General features: G+C 35.5%; 1 protein-coding gene and 1 pseudogene across 3 annotated transcripts in view; both read left to right on the top strand.

The window, feature by feature from the left end:
- TBC1D8B (TBC1 domain family member 8B) overlaps positions 1-23,617 on the top strand; it is a 69,584-nt gene extending 45,967 nt beyond the window's left edge. Inside the window, exons 11-21 of one of the 3 annotated variants that reach the window (XM_060086586.1) lie at positions 4,550-4,667; positions 5,842-6,127; positions 7,080-7,209; positions 7,750-7,848; positions 11,981-12,049; positions 12,219-12,459; positions 13,247-13,312; positions 15,203-15,286; positions 16,781-16,837; positions 18,203-18,294; positions 20,110-23,617. In XM_060086586.1, the coding sequence (XP_059942569.1) occupies positions 4,550-4,667; positions 5,842-6,127; positions 7,080-7,209; positions 7,750-7,848; positions 11,981-12,049; positions 12,219-12,459; positions 13,247-13,312; positions 15,203-15,286; positions 16,781-16,837; positions 18,203-18,294; positions 20,110-20,505 (1,638 nt within the window). In that variant the 3' untranslated portion in view covers positions 20,506-23,617. Of the gene's footprint in view, positions 1-4,549; positions 4,668-5,841; positions 6,128-7,079; positions 7,210-7,749; positions 7,849-11,980; positions 12,050-12,218; positions 12,460-13,246; positions 13,313-13,634; positions 14,866-15,202; positions 15,287-16,780; positions 16,838-18,196; positions 18,295-20,109 lie in introns of those variants that run through there. The other 2 variants (XM_060086585.1, XM_060086587.1) reach the window with 2 other exon arrangements.
- LOC132482045 (cytochrome c-like) lies at positions 1,846-2,170 on the top strand (annotated as a pseudogene).
- Positions 23,618-23,954: the final 337 nt, after the last annotated feature.

Here is a 23,954-nt window from a genome sequence, read left to right as displayed (position 1 = left end):
CAGGGTCATGATGTGTAATCCTTTTTATATGTTATTGGGTTCAGTTTTCTAGTATTTTGTTTGGGATTTTTGCATTTATATTCATAAGATGTATTGATAATAGTTTTCTTTTGATGCCTTTGTCTGGTTTTAGTGTCAGGGTGTCAAAGAATGAGCTAGGTAGTATTTCTTCCACACGTATTTTTTGAAGAGTTAATGAAGGATTGGTGTTAATTCTTCTTTTAATTGTGGTAGAATTGGCCAGTGAAGCCATCTGTTTCTAGAGTTTTCTTTGAAGAAAGTTTTTTCATTATTAATTCAGTCTCTTTACTTATAATAAGTATGTTCAGATTTTTCTGTTTCTTTTTGAGTTGGTCTTGGTGGTTTTTCTAAGAAATTGTCCATTTTATCTAGGTTGTCTAATTTGTTAGCATACAGTTGTTCATTGTATTCCCTTATAATCCTTTTTATTTTTGTTAAGGTTGGTAGTAATGTTCTCTATTTCCTGATTTTAATTTGAGTCTCTCTCTCTTTCTCTCTCTCTCTGTCTCTCTGTATCTTTCTGTTTTTTGTCTTTTTGGTTAGACTACCTACAGGTGTTTCAGGTTTTTTAATCTTTTCAAAGAACCAACTTTTGATTTTGTTGAGTTTTCCTTATTTTTTTTTCTATTCTCTATCACTTCCTGTTTGTGCAGAGCCTCAAGATTAGCCAGAGGTAAGAGCTTAGGGCTTTTTCTGTTCTATCATGAGCATGCATACAGCTCTGGGCAGGCATGAAGCCATATCATGCACTTTGCCTTCTAGATTCCGAGGAATAAGTTAGAGCATTCCAAAGCTCCTTTTAGATATCCTATTCCCCAGCTTTTTATTTTAACCCTTTATTAGCCTATTGTTTGGCCCAGTTGTTATCCACTGCCTCAGGCAGCTGCATGTTCAAGAACTGCTTCTGATTTTTTCAAGGAACATTTTTTCAAGGAAAGGCTGTTTACCTTGGGTGAGCTCTGTGTCAGGTCAAATAAAGACAGCCTTATGAGTGCGGTTTTCCAGGGAATGACCAGACGGGTCAAACAATGACAGTTCTCTGGGAATGAGACTTTGAAGGCGCTCCAGCCCCATTCTGTTCCCTCCCATGGCTGCTAGGTGCTGCTTTTCACCATGATTGCTGAGTGTTGGTTTTTCAGGCTTCTGTAAAGCTGAGGAGGAATGGGACTTGGACGATTTAAAATGCCACAGAGCTCACTGTTTTTACTGAGATTCAACCATTTCATTAAGTAAAGGCTTCCTGAATTGCTGTAAGCTTTTGGTGCATTTTCAGAGTTCTGAAAAATTGATTTTGATGATATTTGCTAGTGTTCTTGTTGCTTTTATAGAGGAAAACATTTTCAGAGAGCCTTACTCTGCCATTTTCACTGATGCTCCTCCCATTATGGCTTCTTGAACAGGAAAATGATGGCGTAAAAACTGAACTTGAAGTCAAATATTGTACCAGATCTGACAAAGGATTGACATACTTAATATACAAACCTATAAGAAAAGTGTTGAATTATAAAAATGAGCAATGGACATGAAAAGATGAATCACAGAAAAAAATACAGATTGATAATAAAGTTTAGAAAAGGAAGTTCAATATCAAAGAAACTCAAATTCAAACCATGAGATACCATTTTCACTATCAAATCAGCAAAGACAATTTTAATTATTACAATTCTTAGTATTGGCAAAGGAGCAGTGAAGTAAACATTCAAATGCTATAGGTCAGAAATACAAATTGGTACAGTCTTTCTGGAATACAATTTGGCGGTAATATCAAGTCATTTAAAAATAATATTCAGGGGAACCTTTTAGTTGTGCACAGAGAAAGAACGATTTAAAAATGGGTGATGTTGAGAAGGGCAAGAAGATTTTTGCTCAGAAGTGTGCCCAGTGCCATACTGTGGAAAAGGGAGGCAAGCACAAGACTGGGCCAAATCTCCATGGTCTCTTTGGGTGAAATACAGGTCAGACTTTCAGATTCTCTTACACGGATGCCAACAAGAACAAAGGCATCACCTGGGGAGAGGAGATGCTGATGGAGTATTTGGGGAATCCCAAGAAGTACATACCTGGAATAAAAATGATCTTCACTGGGTTTAAGAAGAAGGGAGAAAGGGCAGACTTGATAGCTTATCTCAGAAAAGCTACTAATGAGTAATAGTTGGCCACTGCCATATTGATTACGAAACAAATGTCTCATGATTTTTTTTTGTGTACCATATTTAAATTGATCTCATACACTGCAATTCAGATCATGAATGTCTGAGGTAATATTTCTGTCCTGATTTAAATAAGATTGGCTTGTGGCTAAAAGAATATGATCAGCTTGGACTTCCCTGGAGGCACAGTGGTTAAGAATCCACCTGCCCAGACAGGGGACACGGGTTCGAGCCCTGATCCGGGAAGATCCCACATGCCACGGAGCAGCTAAGCCCATGCGCCACAACTACTAAGCCTGCGCTCTAGAGCCCGCAAGCCACAACTACTGAGCCCGTGCGCCTAGAGCCTGTGCTCCACAGCAAGAGAAGCCACTGCAGTGAGAAACCTGTGCACCATAATGAAGAGTAGCCCCCACTCGCTGCAACCAGAGGAAGCCTGCACACAGCAATGAAGACGGAACACAGCCAAAAATAAATAAATAAATAAAATTTTTAAAAAATAAAATAAATAGCTGTTTAAAAAAATGTGTGTATATATATATATATATATATATATATATATATATATGTATATATATATATTTATATATACACACACCTTAATGGCATGTTGATTTTTTAAAAAAAAGAATATGGTCAGCTTTTTGAATTTTGATAGTAATTCCAGTTCAGCAAGTACTATCACTCTTTTCCCCTTCTAAAGAGATGATTAAACTTGAATAAGAAATGTTAAACTTTTCAGGCATATGGTGAATGCCTTCTCAAACCCTATAGGAGATTGGTTTTATATTTAGATTTCTCTAACTGGTTATATTAATATATTTAAATATTGAGACGATCTCTTCACTGTCTCATAGAACAGCAAGATTCACCTGTGTTTCAAGTTGTGTTCATTCGCCTGTTAAGGCAAGGGCTGAAGATACACTGGCAATGTCCACTTTCTCTTTTTGGTCTTAACTATGCCAATTTAATTAAAATTCTCTGTCTATCTAAAATATTGCCTTTTACTTAATGAAAGGCATTTTAGTGTGGTTTATGTATAGCATCAAATAAAGAATATTAAGTACTTCTTACACACACACCACAAAAATAATAATATTCATTGACCAAATAATTTAATTTCTATGTATCTTTACTGAGAAAATAGTAAACCACTTGGATGAAGATTTATATACAGAGATATTCATTGCAGTGTTATATATAATAATGAAGAGTTGAAATCAACCTAAATGTTCAATAATAATAGAATAGCTAAATAATTTGTAGTATATTCAACTTAATAGATTTTTTACAGTCATTAAAAATACTGTTTTAGAAGACTTATTTAATGGCATTGAAAATGTATAATATAATGTTAAGTGAAAAATCAAACTTTAATATACAGTTTGGTCTAAATTTTAGAAGGGGAAAAAGGAAATACAAACACCAAAAAAGTACATCAACTTGTTAATGGTGGTGATCTCTGGGTAGGTAGGATACAGGAGATTTAATTTTCTTCACACCTTTCCATTCCTCCCAGATTCTATACATTAAGGGTTTATTACCTTTATAATAAGGGCTATGGCCAAATGTTATATAAAAGTTGTGATCTGACATTTGTATGGAAGATAGATTAGAAGAAGGAGAAAGTTAGGGTGGTAGTGGGAACGGAGAGGATAAAGAAAATCTAAAAGACATTTTAGGAATTCCCTGGTAGTCCAGTGGTTAGGGCTCTGCGCTCCCACTGCAGGGGGCACAGGTTCAATCCCTGGTCAGGGAACTAAGATCCTGCATGCTGTGTGGTGCAGCCAAATAAATAAATAAATAAATAAATAAAAATAAAAAACATTTTATAAGAAGAAACTCTAGGATGTGAAGACAAATTGGATGTGGCAGATAAAGGGTTTCTAGCGTGATCAAAATTAAGGTAGCAAAGAAGAGAATCCTATTTAATAGAGGAAAGATTTAGTTTTAGGCACAATTGAGGATGATTGACATCTAAGGGATGTTCTCCTGTAGGTAGTTGAAAATACAGATGAAGTTTGTTTCTCCAATATTAGTATGTCCTTGAAAGTATGTAGTGTTTCTTTTAAGACTTGGCGATAATTAATATTTTTTACTCATTGAAATTAGTCTAAATTTAGAGAGGTTTTACTTATTGTGTGCTATGTTCATGATATTACTGCTTCATTTTCCTTGAACATACCATGTAAAATAACTGATTAGCAAATGTTAGTCTGACTTCACCTTGTTTTGCTTTGGACTGGCTCAGAGTTCTCATGTTTCCATTATGATTACTCTCATAGTTGTTGTTATTGCTGAAAATTACTATGTTTGAATAAGAAATGTAATTGTTACCCCAACAATATTTATTTTTTTTATATTTCTATGAATTTTAGGCAATGAACATTTTGACTTCAGTGTTGCTTCTGTATGCAAAAGAGGAAGAAGCTTTTTGGCTTCTGGTTGCTGTATGTGAACGAATGTTACCTGATTATTTTAATCGTCGAATCATTGGTAATAAACAAAACACATATACATATACAAACACATATTTCTTTTCTAAACAATCTATAGGCCTCTTGTCTATCCAGTTACCTATCAAATGAAAGAACTGATCAATTAAGTTGCAAAATATACAAAATGCAAGCAATATCAAAATGTCACATTCACTGACATGCTCAAGAGAAGAGCTTTTTGCACTGAACATATGAATGGAAAAACGTATTATTTAATACATTCCTTTTTAAAAATAAAGTGCCTGGGGCTTCCCTGGTGGCGCAGTGGTTGAGAGTCCGCCTGCCGATGCAGGGGACACGGGTTCGTGCCCCGGTCCGGGAGGACCCCACGTGCCGCGGAGCGGCTGGGCCCGTGAGCCACGGCCGCTGAGCCTGAGCGTCCGGAGCCTGTGCTCCGCAACGGGAGAGGCCACAACAGTGAGAGGCCCACATACTGCAAAAAAAATAAAATAAAATAAAATAAAAGTAAAGTGCCTGGTCTGTTTCCTTATAAAATAGAAGTTTTAAGTTTACTATCTCTGTATTGCTAAAACAGTGGTAATCTGAAGCATCTGGAGCTACTGGAAAAATTTTAATAGTCTCTTGATGAGAGAGAGATTTTAATCAGCTTAAAATCTCCACACTTTTATGAATTGTATAGATATATGCAAGCTTTGAAAGGAGGATCAAGTTCTTAGTTTGTTACTTATATAATATTTTCTTCAGTCATCAAATATTTGTAGATCCATGACCCCCTACCTTAAAACCATAGGTGGTCTCCTTTGTACCTTCATAAGCCTTTGGTGTCATGGCAAGGTCGTTGATTGTATTGTCTTGTGTTATAGTTATTTGTCTATTTATCGCAAGTTCCATTATAGATTAAACACTTTGAAGATGAGACCATTTAATTAATTGGTGTATCTCTTATAGTACCTATTACAGGTTTCTGCACATAATAAAGATTCCATAAATAACTGTTCAAATGAATATGAATTGAGTTTCTCAAGTGCTTCTTGATGCATGATACTGCTAACAGATAAAGAGATGCGTGAAATATAGAAAAGGCACTGAAGAAGTTCATAATTTAAGGAAGAGAAATGAGATATATCAGCCTACTAATAGAAGTGGGAAGGTATTGGAAACAACTCCTTTAGAAAGGTGTTCATTTTAAAATTTCTTTTTATGTTCTCCAGGTGCCTTGGTGGATCAGGCAGTCTTTGAAGAACTTATCAGAGATCACCTTCCCCAGCTGACTGAACATATGACTGATATGACATTCTTTTCCTCAGTTTCTCTCTCATGGTTCCTCACACTTTTTATTAGTGTGTTACCTATTGAAAGTGCAGTGAATGTGGTGGACTGTTTCTTCTATGATGGAATAAAGGCCATTTTACAACTGGGACTGGCAATACTTGACTATAATTTAGACAAACTTCTGGCATGTAAAGATGATGCTGAAGCCGTGACAGCTTTAAACAGGTACTGTGAGAATCATAACATTTAAATCTGGAGATCCCCTTAGAGCTTATGTTGTTCAAACCCCTTATTTTATAGATGAGGAAACTGAGCCCTAGAAACTTTAAATAATTTGCCCAAAGTCACAAAGCTGGCTGAATGAAAACGCTAGGCCTAAAGTCCACTCCTCTGTTTCTAAATAGAATATAACAAAAGTAAGTCAGTCACTTTGAAGTAAACCACTAGGTTATATATACATTTACATTAACATCTAATATGGTTGATTCAGTATGCTGGGACTTTCATAGTCCCAGTTCAAACTATAAAGTGTGTAAGAGTAATTTGAGGGGTGGGAAGGTGGTTGATAATATTAAATGTCCAATGGGGGGAAATTGTTCTGGTTTTCAAGTGGTTTCAATCAGGTAAGCTGAGCTTTATTTTCCTGGTGCCTTTTCTGTGAATTCTATTTTGTATTGAAACACGTGTGGGGTGTGTGTGTGTGTGTGTGTGTGTGTGTACACTGTATATGTTAAATGAATGAATATATTAATATTTGGGTAACTTATAATGGTGCATCAAATCCCATTTATATACAGAGTAAAGTATAAACATCTCACTCGGGTATTTAGAACTCTCAATGTTAAGGCCTCAATGTATCTCTCTTAAATTATTTCTCCTCACGTGCCTCTACATACCCTATATTCCACCCTTACTGGGCCATGTAGTATTTTCTGAGAACTCTCTGAGCCTATCTGCTTCCCCATGCTCTCCTCCCCACCTCTGAAGTCATTTCATCACCACCCCATTTCCTACTCCTATGTCCTCCTAATTCCCAACCATCTTCAAATTCTACTCCCTCATAAGACTGTCTCTTGTCCTCTCGGTAGAAATTAATCTCGAACTAGGGAGAAATTAGCTGTCATTTTCTCTGTATTTTACTTCTACTGATTCTTGTATTACTGTCACTTTTGGATAGGTTCTTTGACAATGTCACTAATAAGGATAGCCCGTTGCCTTCAAGTGTGCAGCAGGGTTCAAATGTAAGTGATGAAAAAAGCAGTCATATTAGAGTGGATATTACAGATTTGATTAGAGAGTCAAATGAGGTAAGTTTTTCTTATACCATAAATATAATTACATAGCATATTTAAAATGATAGATACTATAGTTATATCTCTAGTGATATATTAAGAGTAAGATAATAATACAAGTAAAGATGTAGTAATGTAAAATCTGACTTCACTTTAAAAATTAGTTCTATGAACTGTTCCTACGTTATATAGCCTCCTCTGCTTCAGTTTGCTTTTCATTGAATGAAACTATTCACATAGTTTTACAAATAATGACCACTTTTAAATATCTGTCACTGCTTAAAAAGGTGAAAAATATTCTCTTCTTAGAGACTAAGAATTTTACCAGCGTTCTTGTACTTAGTCTAGACCCATATAGTAGATGGAATCCTCTCCTGTGAATATACAGAAAAACTGAAACATGGGAGGTGAAAATTTGCATAATCACTGAACAAGTTGGGAAAATAGCTAGGAATAGAACCAAGGCCTCTGAGAATTGAATCTGATGAAATTCAATTGTAAGAGAAGTGGATATTTATTATGAATGAGTATCCACTGAAATCATATTTCTTGCAGAAATATGGGAATATTTGCTATGAAGATATATACAGCATGCGCTGTCGAAATAGGTTGTATGTGATACAGACCCTAGAGGAAACAACAAAGCAGAATGTGGTGAGTATCCACCCAATGGGAGAAAACCAATTGGAGCAACATTTTTTTCCTGAACTTCATTTAAAAAATTATCATTTCATGTGAAGAAAATAAAATAACTATACATTTGAGCTAGATTCTTGCCACAGCTTAGCTTACTGTAAATTTTTTGAGAGGAAATAAGTGATTTTCTTCTGGTTGAAACATATTGGTTTCTCCAACATGTTTTGTGTTATGTGACCTTTAATATTGAATGCTATGATGTAGGCATTTAAGCATAACATATTTGTGATGTGCTTCATCAATAAGAACAGCTGACCTACATAGTAGTCTGGGCTACTAATATGTATTATTATCCTTGGATACCCAAGATAAAGTGGAAAAGGAATAAACAGTGTGTTTTAAGTACTCCTTTTTAGTATCTGGATGACTACATTAGAAGCTGTTAATATTGGTTGCTTCTGGTGAGTGGGATTAATAGATTTCTGGTTGGAAGAGAGAGTGTTTTACTTTGCTGTATGAATCCTTCTGTGCTGTTTGAGCTTTTATCATGAGCATGTATTGTTTCTGTAAACCTACTTGCTTAAAGGTTAAGTCCTCAGAGGTACAAATCTGCGAAAATTAACATTTCTGAATACGTGCTCATTGTGAATAATTCAAACATTATAGAAATGTAAAAAAGTAGAAGTTTCCTACCCCAGGAGTAACCAACATTAAAATGATTTGGCATGTATCCTTCCAGATCTTTTTTCTAAATATCTATAGACATAAATGTGTATGTGGTGGGGGGAGGGGGACAATATAGCTTTTCAAATGAGATCATACCAGTTACTTTGTTCTGCAACTTTTTTCACTCAGAGCTATATCATGGTCATTGCATATCATTGCATACCTCACTTTTCTTAATGCACTGAATAGTATACCACAGTATGGGTATGCTATACTTTACATAACTATTCCTTGTTGATATGCATTTAGTAGGTCTCCCTCTCTCTCTCTCTTTCATTTTAATGTTTTTTCGCTTTTACAAATAATACCTTATCTAAACAACATGGGTTTGAACTGCACAGGTTCACCTACCTGTAGATTGTTTTCAATAAACATGTACTACAGTACTACAAGATCCGTGGTTGGTTGAATCTGCAGATGTGGAACCATGGATCTGAAGGGCCAACTGTAAAGTATATGCAGATTTTTGACTGTGTGGAAGGTCAGCACCCTTAACCCCTGCGTTGTTCAAGGGTCAACTGTATATCATCTAATCTTACACATTTGTAAGAGTATTTCTATAAGGTGGATTCCTGGAAGTGGCAACTGGGTCAAGGGGTGTGCCCATTTAAAAATTGACAGGTCCTGCTAAATTATCCTCTAAAACATTTGTATCAAATTATAATCCCACCAACAGTGTGTAAGAATGCCTTTTTCCCCACACTCCCACTAGCGTCACATTTTAAAAATATTAGTGGTATTAATTCTTTGTCAATTATATTTGTGGCTACCATTTCCCCCAATCTTGTTGTTTCTTTAATTTTTATGATGTATTTCAGAGTATATAACTTTCAAAATTTTATGTAGTCAAATCTCTTTTTTTTCTTACATATTGTGCGGGTTTCATGTCAAACTTAGCAAGGCCTTCCCCATATAAAATTATATAATTTATAAACATACTTTCTCATATTGGCTTATAGTACTGGTATTGCTTTGGTTTTGGTTTTTGTTTTTTAAATTAATTTATTTGCTTATTTTTGGCTGTGTTGGGTGTTTGTTGCTGCGTGCGGGCTTTCTCTAGTTGCTTCGAGCAGGGGCTACTCTTCGTTGCAGTACGTGGGCTTCTCACTGCGGTGGCTTGTTGTGGAGCACGGGCTCTAGGCGCACGGGCTTCAGTAGTTGTGGCTTGCGGGCTTTAGGGCGCAGGCTCAGTAGTTGTGGCGCACGGGCTTAGTTGCTCTGTGGCATGTGGGATCTTCCCAGACTGGGGCTTGAACCTGTGTCCCCCGCATGCAGGCAGATTCCTAACCACTGTGCCACCAGGGAAGCCCTGTTTTTTTTTTAACATTTAGATCTTGAATACACGTAAAGTATATATTTTGTTTATAGTGTGATATAGGACTCTAATGGTATTTTTTTCCAACTGAAATAGCCCATTATTTGAATACCATTTATTGAATACTCCATCGTTACTGTACTCTACTCTGCCTTTTTTTTTTTTTTTTTTGCGGTATGCGGGCCTCCCACTGTTGTGGCCACTCCCGTTGCAGAGCACAGGCTCCGGACGCACAGGCTCAGCGGCCATGGCTCACGGGCCCAGCCACTCCGCGGCATGTGGGATCTTCCCGGACTGGGGCACGAACCCGTGTCCCCTGCATCGGCAGGCGGACTCTCAACCACTGCGCCACCAGGGAAGCCCTACTCTGCCTTTCATATGATAATATGGGTTTATTTCTGTAGTTTCTTTTTTTTTCTGTAACACCACACTGTTTCTTTTTCTTTTTTTTTAAATTTATTTATTTTTGGCTGCATTGGCTCTTTGTTGTTGCACGCGGGCTTTCTCTAGTTGTGGTGAGCGGGGGCTACTCTTCCTTGTGGTGGGCGGGCTTCTCATTGCGGTGGCTTCTCTTGTTGTGGAGCACAGGCTCTAGGCACGTGGGCTTCAGTAGTTGTGTCACACAGGCTCAGTAGTTGTGGTGCACGGGCTTAGTTGCTCCGTGGTGTGTGGAATCTTCCCAGACCAGGGCTCAAACCTGTGTCCCCTGCCTTAGCAGGCGGATTCTTAACCACTGCCACCAGGGAAGCCCCGCAATGTTTTAATTATTGTGGCTTTATAGTCCATTTTGAAATCTGGTAAGGCTTTTAATATTCCTTTTTAATATCCATTTTAATGATGCCTTTTTAAATGTCCTTTAGTAAGCATTTATTTTTTTCATTATATAGATCTTACACATTTCTTGTTGGGTTTGTCTACTCCTATATATTTTATGGTTTTGTTACTAATATGAATTAGATCTTTTTTCTTTACATTTTATAATTTGTTTATTATAGTATATGTAAAAGCCATTGATTTGCACATGTTGCTTTTTTTAAGTAGCTGTGTTACTGACTCTCATTAATTCTAATTTTTTTCAGTTGAATTTCTGAATAGACCAGCATATCATTTCTAGTCTTAGAGTTTTGACCCTTCCTAATATATATACCTCTTTTCAGTTTTTTTGTGTTACTGTAGTGGGTAGGACCTTCAGAGAAGTGTTAAATGATAGCAGTGGAAGCAGCCTTCCTTGTCTCATTCTGGAATTTAATAGAAGTGCCTCTAGTATTTTATTGTTAAGTATGATACTTGCTGTTGATTTTTGAAGGATGCCTTTTAGCAAGTTAAGGAGTTTCATTCAGTTTCTAGGTTAAGGGATTTGGGACATTTTTAAAAAATCTATATTGAATGTTAACTTTGATCAAATAACCTTTCCATATCTTGAGGTTATATTTATTAATGTAGTGAAGTACATTAAAGAATTCCTAATATTAGACTTCCCTTGGATTCTTGAAATGAGTCCTATTTGTTCATGTTGTATTATTCTTTTAATATTCTGCTTTGATAATTTTCTTAAATAGTTTAGCTTGGTTCTTTATATCTGTGTTAAAGTGACATTGGCTTACAGTGTGTATGTGCTAACTTTAGTTTTCATATTAGAATTGTGCTCACGTCATAGAATGAATTTTGGAACAAATCATATTTTTCTATGCTCTGGGATAGATTATGTTTTTTGGCACAGAGAGGGAATGTACATCTCCCAGTGCCTTTGAAGTGTTTAGTGACAACCCCATGTGGTGACTTGACAGATTGCTTATATAGCAAGACAGGAATATATGGAAAAAACTATAGAATATTGTTGCTTATATTTATAGACATTCAGTGGCTGTCCTTTGGCAGTTATCTCTGGATATGAAGAGATGAAGGTCAAATTACATATCAGAGTAGAATTGAGCTATAGTCTATGTACAACTTTTTAAAAGGGCAAAATAGGTACATTTACCTTTGTTATTCCTTTAAAAAGTTAAAAAATATATATTTTATTCTGGCAGAGGGAGATTTTTAAATAGATTCAAAGAGAATTTCTGTGCTGAAGTGTTAAATTCTAAATTGCTTTTAATCCTTTTAAAGTTGCGTGTTGTATCACAAGATGTGAAATTGAGCCTTCATGAATTGGATGAACTTTATGTCATCTTTAAGGTACCGTTTTCCTTCTTTAAATGAAAAATAATATTCTTAGCAGAATTTTACCACAACCGTTCAACTATTTTATCTTTAATTACTTTAGTAGACATGTTTAAAAAAAAAATCTTATAAAGTTACTTTTTCTGATATAATGACTTTGTTTTTTTTTCCATTTCTTAAATAGAGAGAGTTGTTTTTTTCTTACTATTGGTGTTTGAGTTCTCCAGTATTGAAGCACCATGATCCCAGTCTGTCATATTTGGAACAGTATCAGATTGACTGCCAGCAGTTCAGAGTGTTGTATCACTTGTTGAGTCCCTGGGCTCATTCTGCAAACAGAGACTCACTAGCTTTATGGACATTCAGATTGTTGGATGAAAACTCCGACTGCCTTATAAACTTCAAAGAATTCTCCTCTGCAATTGGTAGGATGATGTCCAATAATCTTTTTTAAAGCAAAAAAAATAAAGGTAGCCCTAGAAATACTTAGTACTGCCTATCATTGCCAATTTAGTCAGATTTTATCAGCCTGATATCAGATTTTTTTATCAGATTTACATTGTCTCCAACTTTAGCAATAACTGGACCATTTTCTTTGTTTGTTGCTAAGTCTAAATATATTCATCTCATTTTGCCCCAACCCTCTCAGAAAAGCAAGCTGTTAGATGTGGATGTTTTAATAGTTAACATGAAGGAAGAGAATGTCCTGATTTTCCCACCTTCAGGCACATGGATCCTTCAGGAGGACGTTCTCCCTCAGTAAAAATCCAACCACATAGCCTAGAAAAGTGGTAGAAAAATATTCAATGAATATTTTGTGCCTGTAGACAGTCCACTGGTTATATCATTCCTTTGCTTTTCCAGACAACCTAGCATGCTTTCTTATCAGGGATTTCCCCTTGAAGAGGAGTTCTCTCCTCAGATGAAGCATAAGGCCTCATTCAAAAGAAAAAGAATATTTTAGATTGGGATTGGGGGAAAGAGTTCAGCAGAAGAGCATTTTATTTATCCCTCTGATAAAGGGTATTTTGCTTATATACTTCAAGGAGTGAATCTGGCCTACTGGGTAGTTGTTTAACAGTTAGTTTAAGTAACAGAAGGTTTCTGAATCCTAATTCCTGGCTAGTATCTGTGTCTTAATTAATCTGTGTTGCTGGAATTGATTGAATGTTCTTTGGCTGTGATTATTTGCAATTTAATTTTATTGAACAGACATAATGTACAATGGAAGTTTTACTGAGAAGCTTAAGGTGCTTTTTAAGCTGCATATTCCTCCAGGTAAGAAATTAACAGTTGTTAGTAATGTATAAGAGTTGACACCATTTTAACAAGTATAATTACAGATATCATTCCATTTTAACAATGTAATTTTCCATATGATATAAGGTCATTACTTCATTGTGGCCCATGGATCATATTAGCAATATTTTTGCTGATATATAGTTACACTGACATCTGTGGAAGAGTTTCTGTGCAACAGATGGGTTCACAAGTTTCCTTCCTGTTAGTGTTCAATCAATTTAATGATAAGTAGTTTGTGTGTAGGAACTATCATTTGAATATTGTCATAATGTTGAATTTTTATTGTTGTTGTTATTAGAGACTTGAATTTAACTTTAGACAAACTGCCAAACTTGTGAAATACTACAAATTATTCAGAAAAATGAGACCAGGCAACAGGGATATTAAACATTTGGAAAAGGAAGCAAAATAGGGCTTCCCTGGTGGCACAGTGGTTAAGAATCCTCCTGCCAATGCAGGGGACACGGGTTTGAGCCCTGGTCCTGGAAGATCCCACCTGCCACAGAGCAACTAAGCCCATGTGCCACAACTACTGAGCCTGCATTCTGGAGCCCATGAGCCACAACTACTGAGCCCGCGTGCCACAGCTGCTGACCCTGTGCTCTAGAGCCCGTGCTCCACAATAAGAGAAGCCACCACAATGAGAAGACCACACACCGCAACGAAGAGTAGCCCCTGCTCACCACAACTAGAGAAAGCCTGTGTACGGCAATGAAGACCCAATGCAGCTAAAAATAAATAAATAAAATAAATAATTTTTTTAAAAAAAGGAAGCAAAATAAAAGCTACCATTTATTGAGCACTTGCTCTGTCGAGGTGTTTGCTTTACGTGCTTTCTTTTATTTAGTTCTCATGTTATCCTTGAAAGGTGGTATTATCCTTCCAATTTTGATGATACGGAAACTAAGGGAAAGATTAAATTTGCTGAAGATCACATAGCTAATAAATTGGTTAGCTGAGATTCAAACTGAGGTCTGACTCCAAAGCACAGGTTTCTTTCTATTCTACCATACTGCCTTAATGTTACCACATCATTCCACTTTACTTAAGTATTTCCCTCTGACCTTAAGAGGCAGCCTTTTCCAGGCCTGATCCATAATTGGGAAACCAGTCTTAGACTTTAAAGGAACATTGCAAAAGTACCTTTTAGCTTAGATAGGGTGATTCACACATACACAAAAAGTACCTCATAATTTGTCTAAAACTACACCTAAGATCTTTTAGAGCCTTCCCGGGATAACTGGGAACCATTCTTTACCAGACCAGAAATCTAAAAGCCATCTTTAACCCTTCACAAACTCAAATCACAATCACAGCATTTAAAACAAAAGACAAACCAAATAATAACTATGAAAGACTTTACATTGTCAAGTCAAATTAGAATGTCTAATATTGCCATGGAATGAATATGCTTTCAATAGAAGGATCAAAAATAGAAAAAAACACTGTGTATCTGTTAGAGCACTCAACTTCGTGTTTTCCTTCTTATTAAAGACATTTTTAAATGACTGAGGTCACGTTTTCAGAGATTCCCAAGTGCCAGATTGTTTAAAAAAATTTTAAAACTTTTAATTTTATATTGGAGTATATCCGATTAATGCATATTTTTAAATTTCAACTTGTAGTGGCTCTTGGAAAACTATTAAAAAGCAAGAAATTTGGAGAAATAATAGAACTCAGAGTGATCAAGTACTTCTTGTTATTTGCTATACGGTAGAGTAATACTACTTCCACATTTCTTCACATATGTCTTTCTTTGACAGGGACCCTTTGTTTGATTCTCTGACCCCAGATTTAATTGATCTATTATAGGACTCGTTTCTATCCCTCATTGTTATAAATGTGATTTGGGTTATCTGTTTTCAGCTTATACTGAAGTGAAGTATAAGGACCCTTCAAAGGGAGATGAACTTTCCAAGGAAGAATTACTTTATTTCAGTCAGCTCCATGGTAAATATCTGTTTTAAATTTATCTGTTTTGGGACTTCCCTGGTGGTCCAGTGGGTGAGACTCCCTGCTTCCAATGCAGGGGACCCAGGTTCAATCCCTGCTCAGGGAACTAGATCCCGCGTGCATGCTGCAACTAAGAGTCTGCATGCCACAACTAGGAGGTCCGCATGCTGCCACTAAGAAGTCTGCATGCCGCAACTAAGAGCCCACATGCTGCAACTAAGAGCCGGTGCAGCCTAAATAAATAAATAAATTTATACGTTTTGATGATTAGTCACTCAGAGGTCTTTCTGGCTTAAACATTCTTTACCCAGCTACCACTAGTAAAATTTGGGTTAATTATACCTTATACTTCTTTTGTGCTACCATAACACTTAGCACAGTCCTAAATGCGTGGTAAGTACTCTATAAATATTTGACTGATTAACTAAACTACATTTTGGGTTTTGATTTATGGACTTTCTTGTTTACTGGAGAATTAGAAAGAAAATGCATTTTGTTTCTACTTCTGTAGCAGAAATTTCTAAAATGTATCTGACCATTTTTTATGCCTTGTTAAAATGCGATGAAGACAATAGAATCTTTGATGATTGAAGGTCATAGCTGTTATTCAAACAGTGAATGCTTATCATAAATCACTGTAGGTGTAGGAGACCGGGATGAGTCTGTCTCCAAGACATAATTTGGAAGTGTTACGAGCTAATTTTTGTGTCTTTTGCTTCTTTTTCATAAATATAAATGTCTTAAAGAGGGATAAGTTCTTATTAACGTATGTTTATGTTACTGTATGTTAGTGTTTGAAGTGACCTTACAAATCATCTAGTCAAGTCCCTTAATTATATAGAAGGCACTGAGGCCCAGAAAGGAGAAGTGACTTGTGTAAGAGTTTTCAATGAGGTTTTACCACAATCAGGACTAGTAGCTCAGTCTTTTGACTTCCGATGTATGTGTTTTTTTTTTCCCTAATAAAAGAAGTAATACAATTTAATTCGAAGAAAATCACAAGGAAGAAAATACCACATACCACCCAGAAATAAATACTTAATATTTGGTATATTTCCTTCTAAGATTTTTTGTTTGTTTGTTTTTTGTGGTACGCGGGCCTCTCACTGTTGTGGCCTCTCCTGTTGCAGAGCACAGGCCCCGGACGCGCAGGCCCAGCGGCCATGGCTTACGGGCCCAGCTGCTCCGTGGCATGTGGGATCTTCCCGGACCGGGGCACGAACCCGTGTCCTCTGCATCGGCAGGTGGACTCCCAACCACTGCGCCACCAGGGAAGCCCTGAGATTTTTTATATGGATTTTTCCCCAGTGTTCTTTTTAAAGTTCTTGAATACTTTGCCGTCTAATGATAGGAGGTCAGGTTAGCTATAATTGGTTTGATGAATTGAAGAACATAAAGTGTGCTTATAAGTCTTTATATAAAATGTTATTTTACTTTCAAAAGGTATTCATTAAATATTTTACAAAATGCAATTGTTCTCTTTTCCTCTAGTTTCCAAGCCTGCAAAGGAGAAGGAAGCAGAGTCAGCAAAAAACAGCCCTGAAAAAGGTATATGATCTAGGAGTATCATTTAGTTTAAATTATTGTTTTTGTAAATAGGGTTAACTACGCAAAGGGGAAACGTGGATTCCTTTTAAAGTCTGTTGATTGATTTGTCCTGAGAGCTTTTTCAGTTCCTTTGTTTTAGTTTAACAATTTCTTCTTCTTCTCTTGATACTTAAGTCTCAGAAGTTATAGAAAATACAATTGTAGATGACCCATATTTATTTAATTTTATTATTTGAAAATATTAATTTTAATTACATAAGTAATAGATAATCCTTATAAAAGGAATTTAAATGGTACAGAAATCCTCATACCCTCTCCCAACCCCACCCTGAAGTAAATGTGAAAACATTTTGGTCTGTATTCTTTCCAGACCTGTTTCGATGTATAAACAAGTATAGACATCTCTCTTCTTTTAAAAAAGAAACATTTCATAAATATTGTTCTACAATTTGCTTTTTTGATTTTGTAGTATATCATGGACATCTTTTCATGTCAGTACATTTGGATCTATCTTATTCCTTTTAATGGGTGCAGAGTATTCCACTGTTTGGTTGTACCATCATTTATTTCAGTAACTAGCTCAATATTGATGAACATTTAGGTTGTTTCCAATTAATTATATTGCAAACTATTCTTCAACAAACATTTTTATACTTACATTTTATAATACTTTTGCACATATTTCTTTAGGATAGGATAAGTTCATAGAGGTATGAGAATGCTGGATAACAAAGAATATGCACATTTAATATTTTGATAGAGGTTGTCAAATTGTTCTCCAAAGGTGCATCATTCTTTTTATGTTTTTGAGTAACATTTAGTTAAAAAATAATTGCTGAAGATCTGCTTAAATCTGATAACTTTGCCAGGTTGTTCAGTATATCCTAGTTTTCTAAGAGATCTAAATAATTATTAATAAAGTCCCATTAATATCATTGTGATTAAACTCTTCAAAGGAATGAATGAATAAGTACTGTTTTGAATTTTTGAAAAAGAGTCACCATAGTATGCTATGGTAACTGCATACTAAGAACATCATATAGAAGCTATTTTAAACTTAGTGGTATGCATGAGAACATCTACATGAAATTTACATCATGTACTGTTTAATCTAAAAGGCATCCTTCTTCCTCTAGTCCCCAACCTTACCAAAGTAAAAGTTTTAGTTTAACGGAAGTGGAGGATGTATTTTGAGAGCCAGTGAGTGAAATAAAAAGTATAGTCAGATCAATTTCTGGAGTAAAAAATGTGGAATCTTATATCTCAATGAAATATCTTTCGATCATAATTGTTCTTTTGGGGATTTGGGAAAATATATTGGGCTGTTCATTATGAAATGGTTTTATTCCCCTCATTGAGGAAAAGAAAAAGTTGATATTCAAGCATATCTAAGTCAATGGCAAGATGAACTTTTGAAAAAAGAAGAAAACATTAAGGATTTACCAAGAATGAATCAGGTATAGTATTTTCAAAGAAAAATTCTGGTTTACTTGTGTGTTTTTGTATAAATGAATGTGGGTGTATCCAAATCTAAAATAGCTAACATGCTGTTACAAAAATAAATAATCTGTGCATCATCTCTGTAAGTTTCAAATGAGTATAGAAGAGTGGGAGTAAATTTTTAAATGATTTTCTACTGTAAACATTTAAATGCATCTAGAGTTTCATTACAGTCCTCTGCTGTGACTTCGTACCTATAGAAAAGATGTGTGTGTACCATATATTTCAGTGTTTTTTTATTTCCCACTTTATTAGAAGTGTTCACTTATTCAGTAAACATTTCTTAGTGCCTACTAGATGACATGCCCAATGCTAGGTAGTGGGAATAATAATTAAAATAGTTCACACCCTAGTTCCTAATCATCTTGAACCTGCTCAGACAGTATTAATGACTACTATTGACACAATTACTTTTTTTTTTTTTTTTTTTTTTCAGTACGCGGGCCTCTCACTGTTGTGGCCTCTCCCGTTGCGGAGTGCAGGCTCCGGACGCGCAGGCTCAGCGGCCATGGCTCACGGGCCCAGCCGCTCCGCGGCATGTGGGATCTTCCCGGACTGGGGCACGAACCCGTGTCCCCTGCATCGGCAGGTGGACTCTCAACCACTGCGCCACCAGGGAAGCCCTATTGACACAATTCTAAATCCATCTCTTTCTTACACACTATTCAGTCATTATATGTTCTTTTATTTTTTTAAATTAAAATCTGTTGGTATAGGGACTTCCCTGGCAGTCCAGTGGTTAAGACTCTGCGTTCCCAGTGCAGGGGGCACGGGTTCGATCCCTGATCAGGGAACTAAGATCCCGCATGCCACACGGCGTGGCCAAAAAATAAAATAAAAAATTTTTTTTAATCTTTTGGTATAGATTCTGAGGATTCCCAGAACATTACCAAAATGAGAAATATGAAATAGCGTAGTTTTTCTCAGTGGACTAGGTAATTTGATAGTTAAATAAGTACTTTTTAAAATTAATCATGATATATTTATTCTAAATTTTTAATAAACAGTATTACAGACTAAGAAAGAGAAATAAAACTTAAAGTATGGTACAATATATTTTTATGAAGTTTATCTATTTGCTTTTTATTTACATATAAACTTTTCTGGTAGCATGATTGACTTATAGGACTTTTGTGTTGGAATAGTTTCTTTTTTAATTGACAAACATCTTCTACGAATGTCTATGGATTATCTAGAGGCAATTAGCAGGCAATGCAGTTTATTTCTTTACTTGAGCCCCACCTTAGCCTTTAAAGAGAAACATGTCCAAACGGGCTCCTTAGAGCTACCTTGTACTACTAGATAGGTCCCAAAACATTCTTCCTTATATTTAAGTCATCCTAGTTGAGCTGCCCACTCTAGCCCTTTGGGGAGATCAAGGGGAACTCATTCTTAATCTGTTCATTAAGATTGGTTAATGAATGAATGATTTACATGTAAGGAAATATGGGACTTTGCCTAATTAAAAGTACCACCTAACACTGATGGAATGCTGGCAGATACTGTCCAAGAATTATTGTATATATAATATATGTGTATAATTTACTGTTATTAGGCAACAGTTGAGAAGACTTAAGTGGAATTTTCTTTCATGGTTCATACCCATCTTTCTAGAATCAAGATTTATTTGTGGATTAATCATCAGTTCTTATAACTTTTGTGGTGAAGGTTATATGGTACAAATTCTAAATAGAAGACTATTCACTTCTAAGTTCTCCTGATATTTGCTAAGTCTAATATCAAATGTGATATTTCTAACTTGTGTCTTCTAGTTACAATTTATTCAGTTTTCAAAGACACTATATAACTTATTTCACGGGGACCCTGAAGAAGAGTCATTATATCAAGCCATTGCTGTTGTAACCAGCCTTTTGCTCAGGATGGAAGAAGTTGGAAGGAAACTCCATAACCCTGCGTCATCAACCAAAGGATTGTCTGGTGCAGTCTGTGCTTCTGGAGGACCCAGTGAGGGGCAAACAGAGAGCCACTTAGAGAAAGGTCCCTCCTCTCTCAGGGAAGAACCTCAGTGGTCATTTGCATTTGAACAGATTCTCGCCTCTTTGTTGAATGAACCAGCATTGGTGAAGTTTTTTGAGAAACCCATAGATCTAAAAGCCAAACTAGAAAATGCAAAAACCACTCAGTTAAGTTCTAGAACCAGGAAGTAAATATTTTAACAGGAATTGCTTATTATAGACATTTACCAAGATTCTCATAGGCGTCAGCTTGATTCCTAGGAGTAGGGATCAGGGATTTATCTTGTTACCAATGTATTTGAAGGTTAAAAAGAAGATATTTGGAAGCACAATGATTCATTCCTTTGTGGTGTTATCTAATTTTGATATTCTCTAATACAAATATACTTTTTATATTTCACAAGGTATGCAGTATCAGGGGGAGTATGCTAAATGCTAAATGTTACCACCAGAGGGCACCACCATATCACTTTTAGCAAGGAAATTACTAGTTTGTGCTGCTATTTACACATGAATTACTGATGATTTTTGAAAATGTGGTGTTATGTTTGAGTGTTACTGATGCTGACACATCATATTGATAAATCCTACTTTCCAAATTGCCTCAGTCCTATTAGAATGCTTTAGAAAAGCAGGCTCTTAGATCTGTAGCCTTAATTATCTAGAAGATTACCATATGGGAACCTCATTTTCACGTTATCTAACTGAAATAATATTAACTTTTTAAAGTTAATCTCATTCAGTCTTCTAATAATAAATGACTTTTTAATGAATTCTATCTTCTTCCTACCTGAGCAGTTCAGAAGCTGCTGACACACTTGTAGCTCTGTTACTGATAAAAATAAAGAACTCAAAACTCTGGGCTGATACAAGGAAAAATGATTTTGGATTTGGATTTGAGGTGGTTAAAGCCAGCCAATTCAGAAGGGTTAATAAACAGTACAATTAACTGTGTACAGGTCTCTCATTAGACTGAGAAATTACTTGAAATTCCAAGCACTGCTCTTTGTGGCATTTGTCTCAGAGTAGCTTGAGACTGCTTTGGTTCTAGTTTTAGATTTTGGATTTTCACCAGTCATATTTTAAGTTACATTAGATAGACTGAATTATTGTATTAGTCTGGCAAGTTCATAAAGTATATAGGCATAACTCATTTTACTGTGCTTCACTTTACTGCGCTTCATAGATACTACATTTTTTTGTTTTTTGGTTTTTGGGTTTTTTGACTGCTGCAGCTTGCAAGATTTTAGTTGCCTGCAGGGATTGAACCCAGGCCCTCTGCAGTGAAAGTGCGGAGTCCTAACCACTGGGCTGCCGGGGAATTCCCACAGATACTACAGTTTTACTGAAAATGAAGGCTTGTGGCAACCCTGCATTGAGCAAGTCTATCAGTGCCGTTTTTCCAACAACATTTGCTCACTTTGCATCTCTGTGTCACATTTTGGTAATTCTTGCAATATTTGGAACTTTTTCATTATTATTATGTTTGTCATGGTGATCTGTGATCTTTTTTTTTCCTTGTGGGATTTTTTTTATTCAAACAGAAAGTCACAAAAATTATAATCATCATCAGTTCACTCAGTCCCATGTAATTAATTTTTTTTTCATCTTGATCTTTTGTTAGCACTTTTATGAATTCATCAGTTTTCCATTAGAGTTCTGAAAATGCTTATTTATTCAGTTCAGCAGTATAGTCAGTTACCAGAAACCTGTACTTGTCAGAGTCTTTTCCATGAATTCCTTGAAGATGAAACCCTTTTATAGGAACATTTTTGCAAAAGCATCAGAGTGCACGCATTTACTGTCTGTAAATGACAAAAAACTTAAATGATCAGTGATCTTTGATGTTTCTAATATGACTCACTGAAGGCCTAGGTGATGGTTAGCATTTTTTAGCAATAAAATGTTTAAAGTATGTACATCGTTATTTTAGACATAATGCTATTGCACACTTAATAGACTACACTATAGTGTAAACGTAAGTTTTGTACGTCATGGGAAAACAAGAAATTCGTGTGACTCACTTTATTGCAATATTTGCTTTCATCGCAGTGATCTGGAACCAAACCTGCAACATCCAAGGTATGCCTGTACTTGTGCGTGATGATTGTTAAGATAATGTATAGAATTTTGGCATCTATCTAAAAAGTTGTAATCTATTTCATTTAGATGTGTAATTTCTATATACTTTATGCTGCTTATATTTCAGTCATTACAATGAAAGTTCATTTAGAGATAATGGGCTTTGTTAGCACTTTAAAGAAAAAAAAAACACACCTATCCAGTCTTCTGTGCTGTTTCTGATAAGAACAATTTATTAATCAGTTGATTTAGGAAATTGTGGAGAGAAGTCATCCACTGGAGCTTCTTTCTTCACAAAAGACTTTGGTTTTAAGCCTTTTGACTTTTCAGAGTTGAAACAATGAAAGGGTAGATATCCTTTAGGATGATCCAAGAAGTCTCCCTTTCTGGAAAAGAATTGGTATAGTCAGCCTTTGGCAAGAATCCACTGTGAACAAAGCCTAACACAGAGGGCTTCATCACCACAGGATATGTTATTTTCAGAGATATTCAAGAATTTTCAAGTTGACCCTTTGAAAATTTTGTAAATTGGGCTTGGCCAAACACTTACTAGTAGTGTCTTGAAAATTATTTTGTCAACTTTGTCTTCTCAAGGAAATTACCACTTAAAGAGATAGTTGGTAAATAAACATCTGTGCCTTTTCTCAGAAATTATTTGCCTGAAACATGTCCAAATTTTAGAGTTTAGTTAATAGTTTATATGTGAACTATCACACATCTGCTATTAAGCAATGATTGTTAAATTACACTACAATAGCTCTATAAAGACACAAGGCTCTATGCTTATATACAAAGACACTATTGCACATACTTTGTTGAACATTTTGTCAATTGTATTTACAAAAAAGATACTTTCTTAAGAACATACGTTATTAATATTTGGTGATTTTTAAATCAGAATATTGAAGATTACTTAGTATTGTATTTTAGCCTAGATTAATTAAAATTGAATACCTAAAGGTTTCTGAATTGCAGAAAGATTATAAATGCAAGTTAAAAAGACAAACATTTATTTTCTGAGCCTGCAGGAGACATAAGCTGAACACATAGTTTTGTAGTTGCTACCTTGTTAAGCAAACGGGTTGTTCTTAATGTTTAAAATCTTATGTAGTTGTGTCACACTGAACCAGTGCATTATACCCTATGCATTAAATTGTTATAAGGTGGCTTTACTGGTCTTTATAAAAATACATGTTATAAATCTGTTAAATAAATATGAAGAATGGCTTACTTAAAGATCTATTATTTATTATTTATTATGATGTACTTTTATGGATACTTACTATTATTTATTATGATGTACTTTTATGGATACTTAACTCAGTTATCACTTGAGGACTTCCCTCCTATATTAGTTAAGGTTCAGTTGCAGAGAAAAGAATTCATTCTCATTAGTTTAGGCAGGAGAAGATTTATTACCAGATATTAAGTGGCTTACAGAATTATCAAGAGGACTGACTCTAAATTGAGCTTTCAAGAACAATTTCCAAAGCTATACCACAGAACCAGGCCACCAAGGGAGTTGCTAATTCTTCTGCTGTTAGGAAACTGCTACTTCC

The sequence above is a fragment of the Mesoplodon densirostris genome, chromosome X (genome assembly GCF_025265405.1).
Source record: "Mesoplodon densirostris isolate mMesDen1 chromosome X, mMesDen1 primary haplotype, whole genome shotgun sequence".
Lineage (NCBI taxonomy): Eukaryota > Metazoa > Chordata > Mammalia > Artiodactyla > Ziphiidae > Mesoplodon > Mesoplodon densirostris.
This window is presented reverse-complemented; position numbering and strand designations above follow the sequence as displayed.